The sequence below is a fragment of the Callorhinchus milii genome, unplaced genomic scaffold (assembly GCF_018977255.1).
Source record: "Callorhinchus milii isolate IMCB2004 unplaced genomic scaffold, IMCB_Cmil_1.0 Scaffold27, whole genome shotgun sequence".
Taxonomy (NCBI): Eukaryota; Metazoa; Chordata; class Chondrichthyes; order Chimaeriformes; family Callorhinchidae; genus Callorhinchus; species Callorhinchus milii.
This window is the reverse complement of record NW_024704768.1, coordinates 5,071,214-5,079,601: the sequence shown is the minus strand read 5'-3', so window position 1 is coordinate 5,079,601 and position 8,388 is coordinate 5,071,214. Positions and strand designations below refer to the sequence as shown.

Genomic DNA, 8,388 nt, shown 5'->3' with positions numbered 1-8,388 from the left:
TGGGAACCTCAGGCAGCTTTGAAGAGCTCAGTTCAGCTCCCACAGTGAGAGGAACCAGGAGCAGAGTCTAACCCAAACACAGGCTCCTTCCTGACTTTCCTGAGAATCATGACCAGAGACACAGGGAGGTGAGGCGAGTGGTTTACACGGGGGAGGGGTTAGAGGGGAATATGCCTGACTGAAGCAGACTTTATTGTAGCTTTGAAAAGGATGTGAGTGGGGGAGTGGAGGAGAGAGAAGGGGGAGGAAGGGGTGGGGAGTGGGAAAGTGAATGTCCCCAACCAGAGCTCCAACTCCAGGCTCAGTCTTGGGGTACGGTGACCTTCTGATATGACCTTGGAAAATTGCAGGGCAGGCAATCCAACCTGACACCAGGGACTGAGGTCACTTTGCTTTGTGCTTATAGTAAAGAGCAACTTGTTGATTTTGTTGTCCTTTAGGCCATGTGTATGTTATAGATGGGAGTGAGGGCAGCACTGAGCATATCAGAAGTTCCATCAAACTAATGGTCTGAGCTGGGTAGCTCTCCCTCGCTCTGTCTCCCTCTCTCTGTCTCCCTCGCCTCAACATCAAAGCCCTCGTCTCCCTCTTGCTCATCCTGTCACTCGTTACCAGCGACCGAGGTAAACAGGAAGCTCCCAGCGCTTTCCACAATCCCTGTTGGCTCCTATGTGATTTTCCTGTGATTTTCCACATAACGGTAACTTCCCGAGTATGCGTCCCTCCCCCCCCAACCACAAGCTAAAATGTCACGATAACAATCCTTGCCTTTGATCCACTGCCTTATCACATCGTCAAGATTTTCCAAATTGGATATACTGTAAAGTGCAGTGACTATTTATATACAAACGTGACAGACAATTTGCTAACAGGAATGTCCCACATCAGCCATAAAGTGAGCAACTGATTCTAGTTGGCTGATTGTTTGCTTGGACACAGCCAAGTGCCAAGGCGTGATGTACACACTACATTTGTATAACATGTAATGCATGTGATCGAGTGTGTATGTGTGTGTGTGTTGTGTGCACTATGCAGCTGTGTGTTGCTGTGTGTGGCGCTGTGTGTGTGTTTTGTTGTGTGTATGTGCGTGTGCTATGCTGCTGAGTGTATTGCGTTGTGTTGTGTGTGTCGCACTGTGTTATGTGTTGTGCTGTGTGTGTATTGTGCTGTGTGTGTATTGTGCTGTGTGTGTGTATTGTGCTGTGTGTTGTGCTGTGTGTGCTGTGCTGTGGTGCTGTGTGTGAGAGCAGCTCTCTGGTCAGGGAGTCCCTGTGCAGAGCCCAGGGGGAAGCTCACAGTCTCACGTGCGAGCAGCAGCCAAGAGAAACATTCCTGCGCTCAGCTGGCCTGCGTTCAGCCCGACCAACCCAAACATCCTCTGACTTTAGCTGTTATCTTAAACTGTCTGACCAGAGCTCAGGCCAATCCATCAGCACTCGGCCCGGCCCCACCAGGGGAACACGTGTATATCGGTGCCATCAGGGCAGAGAGCAACACAGAGAGTGTTTACTGTTGGTTTTAATGAAGTCATTATTTTACAAAACTTCAGATTGTTCCTCACATCCTGAGTCACCGCGTTAACCCCTTCATGGCCAGGGCTGCAGCCACTTCCCACCTGATTATCGGGTACGTGTGTGGACTAGTGTCGGTCAGACAGGTGCTTAACAGTCTCAGCCAGACTGAGAATTCCATGTCTGTCATCCACACGTGGAAATTCCCACGTGTTGGATTGGAATACGCGCGCTCTCTCTGGAGGGACGGACCCTACTTACCTAATTCCAGATAGTATTAGGAGCAGGTTGGCAAGAGCCAAGGCTTGGGGGAGCCCAGAGTGTATGTTGGGAAAACTATATGGAGTTAGCAGGTCACCGAGGTAGGGAGGAGCAAGGCCGTGGGGGGTTTTGAAGCCAAATCCCAATCGAGCAAATCCCTCTTTCAATCAATTATCGTGTAGAATCTCTGATTCTATCGCTTTTTCGATTTTCACTGAGTAAATGTGAATAACCGGCAGCAGATAACCCCAGAGAACATTCTAGAAACCGCCGACACTCACTGACCTTTGATCAATCATTCACTCAGCAATTCATTGCCACACGGCACAGCGCACAGCGCAGACACGGGGATTTGCTGAGTGAATGATTGATCAAAAGTCAGTGAGTGTCGGTGTTTAGACTTGTGGTATCGCAGGAGAAGCCCTCGGCCAGGACTGACACATGGGTCTGAGTTTACGCACTCGATCCCGGTCAGTAACTGAGAAACCTGGGAAGGTCCCCATGGACACTTGGCTTACAGTCTCTGGCTCCGGCTCCCACACTCAAGAGAGTTTCTCCGTTTGTTGAGAATCCGTGACAAGAAGCAAAGTCAAGCTTGTTCAGGTGGGGGGAGGGAGGAGAGACACGTCCCACACAGAGGGAGGTCGAGGCGAGAATGCGTTCTGAGGAGCGATTCTCGAGGCTGAGACCAAATCAACATCTCAACGGCAATTAGAATATAAAAGTTATTTGGGGGCGTTGGTTCTATAGATGGTATAAGACTGAGGCCCTGTGTGTGCATGTCCCTGCCATAGTGACTGGGCTGTCACCTGGAGGACTACAGACCTGCCTGGCTCAGGGACTGGATAGATTCTGAGCCGGGCAAGTCTGCAGGAAGAAGGTTGGAGGAGATGGAACTGGGTTGAGGTTGGATGATGACGTCTTGAAGGAACAAATAGCAACCAACAATAATGGGCTGAACGGCCACCCGTGTGTTACCCATTCCTGTGGTCATTCAAATCGTTCATTCGCTCCATGGCTGTTTGTGGGGATGTCGCTTCGCGCAATTGGGGCTGCCCACAAAATACACAGTCACTACTTTTCACAGTAAATTCTGCGACATGCATTGAGACGAGCTCCTGACAGGAAAGGCACCGTATCAAATGGAAAATAAATATTGTTACGGTTCCAAGGATAAACATGTAGGGACGGATTTGAGCGAGACTTGGTGTCTTTGTGTGTATCCGTGCTCTTGTGTATGTTAGCCTGTGTGCTCCAGCCTGAGTACGCTGCTCAGGACAGCTCGTATCACAGTCCGTAGCTAATGTGAGGAGCCGGCTGACCGGCCTCCAGTAGACACCGTGGGTGTTTACCTTTCCCTGGGAAGCGATGGCTTTATAACTGCCTTTGATTTACGAGGCTGACAAAAGACGTTTCTCACACTGTCAGGAGAGCGAGGTGATGAGAGAGGGGCAAGCAGGAGCTGTTCATACACCCAACCCACTCAGTGTTCACGATTGCTGTCCGGTGTAGTGACTGTTTACTGCAGAAGGCAGGATTAATCACTGGGGAGAAACTCCAATTGGGTCCTTCAAACGAGGCAAAGAAGCTCGGTCTAAAATCTCATATGACAATGCGGTGCTCTCTCCCCCCTCCCAGCTCTGCGCTGGAGGGTCAGCCTATCTCACAGTGCCCGACGCAGCCCCCGGGGCTCACCACGTCGGAGCTGATACGGGAGCGCCACCTCCTGGTGACGAAGCGCCGTCACCAGCTCCATCCCCACATTGAGCTGCTGTTGGGTTCCGATGAAGACCCGAAATGTTAACTCACTTTCCTCGCCATAGACGCTGCCTGACCTGCTGGGTGTTCGCAGCCTGTCGATGAGCCAGGCTGTGCTGTGACCTGGAATACCGGGGACCCGCTTCACCTACAAAATGCACAGTCAATCCACTCGACAGTGTATCCTGCGAAGCGCTTTGAGACGACTCATTTGGAGCGCTACATCAAAAGCAAGGATGAATTGTTATTCTTTTAATTATTACCATTCTTTGCCCAAAGCCACAATATGTTAAGCAGAAGAGAAACAAACATCACAACTGAGAATTTTTCAGAACAATTTTTTTTATTAAATGGTAAACTAACAGGGAACAAAGTCTGAGCCCAAACAAAACTATTGGAACAGGGATCGTGTCTGTGGCTACAGGTTCTGAGGAACAGCCATCAGGTGTGTCCCTCTCTGAGGGGGTGGGTTAAAAGTTACCGCACTTAATGTCGTGCAGAAGTCCTCTTAACATCTTATAAACCACAGGGACAACAGGATTCCCAGTGTGACATTGGCCACCTTTAAAAACAAGGTCTGGTCCAATTCCTCTTCTCTACCTCCTCCACGTGGCGAGGAACAGGCTGAAAATGCACAAGAAAAGAATCCATCAACATATGATCATCCTCAAGTGATGGGTGGTGTGGTTTGCTGCAGTTTAATGTTCTGGCTTATAATGTCTGATTAGGAGTCAAAGCTACTAAGAGTTGCTGTACACTCTGGGTCCCCAAGCCTTGGCTCTCGCCAACTTGAGAGACAGACAGACACACGGAATGAGAGATGTGGGGGGGGAAGAGGAGAAGCCATTGAAAGAGACAAAGTGGAGACTTTGGGACAAGGTAAGAATGAAACCAGGAGAGGACAGAGCTGCGGAGATGGAGCTTAGGAGAGGCAGTGTGATCACACTGGAGGGACACAGCCATTAAGCTACATGATTGAGGCTGGATGGAACCTCACACACACTCTCTCTCTTTGACACTGAGGCCATTGGAGTGTGTGGCCTTATCACTGTGAGCAAGTTTGATTTATTTACTAACTGCTGATGTCTAATGTGCCACATTCCAATACTCACTGGCTACGGTTGGAGAGTAGACACCTCTCACACTCGGGACGATGAACCTAAAATAGAACCAAGCAAGTCCGTCAATCAGTGGGCAGCTCTTTACAATCCAGTGGCTGGTTTGCATTACAGGGAAATCTTGTTATAGGTCGGCTCAGGTCAGCATTAATATCTCGTTACAAACAAGGCATGGAAACATGGCCGATTTGCTAATGATAATAATCCTTGTATTTGATATTGGATATAGCGAATAAGCACGTCTTCGAGGTGTCTCAAAGCCCTTTACAGAATATACTTTAATGTGAACTGATTGTATATTTTGTAGGCGAATGTTGTTGACAGGGTTATGACATGGTGGCTAAAGGCTTGGACACCAACGTAAGAATAGAACCAGTGAGGAATGAGCAATTAAAAGAGAGGAAATCAGAAAAGGAACTCCACAGTTGCTCCCCTGTATTCTACTGTCTAACATAATAATAATAATCCTTGCATTTGATATAGCGCCTTATCACGTCTTTGAGACGTCTCAAACCGCTTGACAGAATATACTGTAAAGTGAATCAGGCTCTGTGGAACAGGCTCCCTGGGTTGAAGAGGGAAATGTTGATTCCTTCAAACACAGATTAGTTTTCTTTTAAGAAATAACATCATGGGATATTGTACATAGGGAGTTTGGGACATATGTCCAGGAAGATGAAAGGCAAACTAGATGGACCTTGGTCTTTCTTCGTCTAGCATTTCTTATGAATCGACTGTATATTTTGTGGGCTAAATGCGACAGCCAATTGTGCACAGCAGCGTCCCACAAACATGATTAAAGTATATGAACTCACTCCCACTCGGAAGGTACAAGTCTCACTTACCCACTCTCCAGGGCAACACAAACGGCACGGATCCCAGACAATCCGCTGAGGACAACGGCTGCTCAGGCAAAGTCTTTGGAGCTCTTATACCAACTGCTAAATTATTGTTGCTCTCATAAACTGAAATAGAACTAGAGATGGAGAATCAATTAAAACGCTGATTGCTGCCCTGTCAGAGATGCGCACACAGACACACACATAATATGTTTATTCAACATTACCCACTAAACTGATATTAAACTCACTCATCATTGAAACTAAGCAGTTGCAAGAAAATTATTTTTAAACAATTTAGCTGAAAGTAGCGCTGATCAAACAAACGCTCCTTTAACAGGTAGCAGTGTAGGAAGGAGTTAAACAGGGGGGAGTCACAGAAACAGCACCCACCTGCCTTTCACACAGCTCTGGTTCACATTGCTGTAGCCGTAGACAAAAGTAGCAGAGGTGTCATCGCCATTATCTGGAGAATGTAATCAATGAGAGTCAAGTACTGACCCCAGACAAACCACAAGCGTGGGATTTAAACCCTGACCAGCGATAATAGTAATCCTTGAATTTATATAGCGCCTGATCACATCTTACAGACGTCTCAATGCGCTTCACCAAATACACTGTAAAGTGGACTTTTTTTTTTAATTCGTACACAATGACTGCAGCGGTATTCGAACCCACGACTGTTTGGTGTTGCTGTTTCCAGTGACATTACCTCCGCACTACCATCCCCAATACTGTCGTTCAGTTCACCCTAAATTTGGAAGGGTTTTATTTTTTGAAGAAAACGTAAGGCAGAATTTAAAGATTTTCTTTAAAAATTATGTGCGATCTTAGACTCTTGAGATCAAATGGGTCTCCGGGGCTGAGACTGGGTGAACGTTGGCATTAGAATTTCTTACGACACTAGACATCGCTAATTACTGCGCAGAATTCACAGACGCTCGAGGGGAGGGGGGGGGAAGTTACAATGAAGGAAAAACTAACCTCTCTCCCAGTCCTCCTCTGGGGGTGGGCATTGCCAGGTACTTTGAGGTATTTCACAATGTTTTCTCTGCCCAACGCTGACTAGGAAATAACAACAATAATAAGCCTTGCGTTTGATATAATGCCCGATCGAGTCTTCAAGGCGTCTCAAAGCCCTTCACAGAATATACTGTAAATTGATTGCGTATTTTGTGGGCGAAACGCGGCAGCCAATTGCGCACAGCAGCGTCCCCACTATTTTATATAAAATATTTTATGGAACAGGCTCCAACAGGACGACAGACGGACAGACAGACGGAAAGTGTTGTTTGTTTCAAGACCAAAACGGGATTGATTTCAGCTCGAAGATAATATCTGGGGGAGTCAGTGTAGAGTTTGGGGCGCGATGCGTCAAGAGCCACTGCCAGGTCGGTGGGAGCCGAACCTCGGGTCTTTTTTCCGCCCGGTTCCCACACCGATTCCTTACCAAAATCGTCCTCGATGGCCTTCTTGTCGGAGCAGTTAGTGATGTGGTGCTTCATGTCGGCCTTGGGGATGCAGTGCCTGGCGTTGAAGGGGCAGGACTCCAGGGTGCGAGCCTTGTCCGGGTTATTCTGGGGGAAGAAAAGCCAAAACGGGGTCACAGGGAACGCCCGCAGTTCATACACAACGTTCAGGGATTGTCCAACACCAACCAACACGTGGCCTCAGTATAAAACTTTACAGCAGTGAATCGGGGGATAGTGAACCCCACAGGGAATTAATACCCTACCAGAGGGCAGAGAGACTGCACTGGGGGGGGGGGGGTCTCACTGCCTCTATTGGTGGGTGGAGGGTGTTGGGAGGGCTGTGTTTATGGGGGGGCTGTTGGGGGGCTATGGGGGGCTGTTGGAGGGCTATGGGGGGGGCTGTTGGGGGCTATTGGGGGGCTATTGGGGGGCGCTGTTGGGGGCTGTTGGGGAGCTATGGGGGGGCCTGTTGGGGGGCTATGGGGGGCTGTTGGGGAGCTATGGGGGGGCTGTTGGGGGCTATGGGGGGGCTGCTGGAGGGGGCTATGGGGGGGCTGTTGGAGGGCTATGGGGGGGTGTTGGGGGGCTATGGGGGGGCTGTTGGGGGCTATGGGGGGGCTGTTGGGGAGCTATGGGGGGCTGTTGGGGGGGCTGTTGGAGGGCTGTTGGGGGGCTATGGGGGGGGCTGTTGGAGGGGGATATGGGGGGCTGTTGGGGGGCTATGGGGGGGCTGTTGGGGAGCTATGGGGGGCTGTTGGGGGCTATGGGGGGGCTGTTGGGGAGCTATGGGGGGCTGTTGGGGGGGCTGTTGGAGGGCTGTTGGGGGGCTATGGGGGGCTGTTGGGGGGCTATGGGGGGGGGCTGTTGGGGAGCTATGGGGGGCTGTTGGGGGGGGCTGTTGGGGGCTGTTGGGGGCTATGGGGGGGGGCTATGGGGGGGGGGCTGTTGGGGAGCTATGGGGGCTGTTGGGGGGGGCTGTTGGAGGGCTGTTGGGGGCTATGGGGGGGCTGTTGGGGTCTATGGGGGGGCTGTTGGGGGGCTATGGGGGGCTGTTGGGGTCTATGGGGGGGCTGTTGGGGGGGGCTGTTGGAGGGCTATGGGGGGCTGTTGGAGGGCTATGGGGGGGCTGTTGGAGGGGACTATGGGGGGCTGTTGGGGGGCTATGGGGGGGCTGTTGGGGGGCTATGGGGCCCACCTTACGGCACTTGACCAGATGGTAGGGGAAGCGCGCGGCGCGGACGCGGTGACTCCCATCGTATGGGCAGCGCAGCAGCTCCTCGGGGTCCGCGCGACTCATCCTCAGCCCCTCGTAGGCACCGCCCCCGACACGTGACCCCTCCCCACGTGACGTGACACCTCCACCCGCCCCCAACACGTGACTTCTTCCGGCTCCGCCCCCCCACACCACGTGGGTGATGTGCCCCACCCT

General features: G+C 50.9%; 1 protein-coding gene across 1 annotated transcript; it reads right to left on the bottom strand.

Annotated features, from left to right (window-relative positions):
* Positions 1–3,854: 3,854 nt before the first annotated feature.
* On the bottom strand, positions 3,855–8,326 carry LOC103189935 (gametocyte-specific factor 1). Its single transcript, XM_007910502.2, has 7 exons — positions 8,155–8,326; positions 6,938–7,064; positions 6,472–6,552; positions 5,881–5,953; positions 5,494–5,624; positions 4,643–4,689; positions 3,855–4,154 (listed from the first exon to the last, which is right to left on the bottom strand). The coding sequence occupies exons 1-6, from the start codon at positions 8,254–8,256 to the stop codon at positions 4,670–4,672; spliced, it is 534 nt and encodes a 177-aa protein (XP_007908693.1). The 5' UTR covers positions 8,257–8,326; the 3' UTR covers positions 3,855–4,154; positions 4,643–4,669.
* Positions 8,327–8,388: the final 62 nt, after the last annotated feature.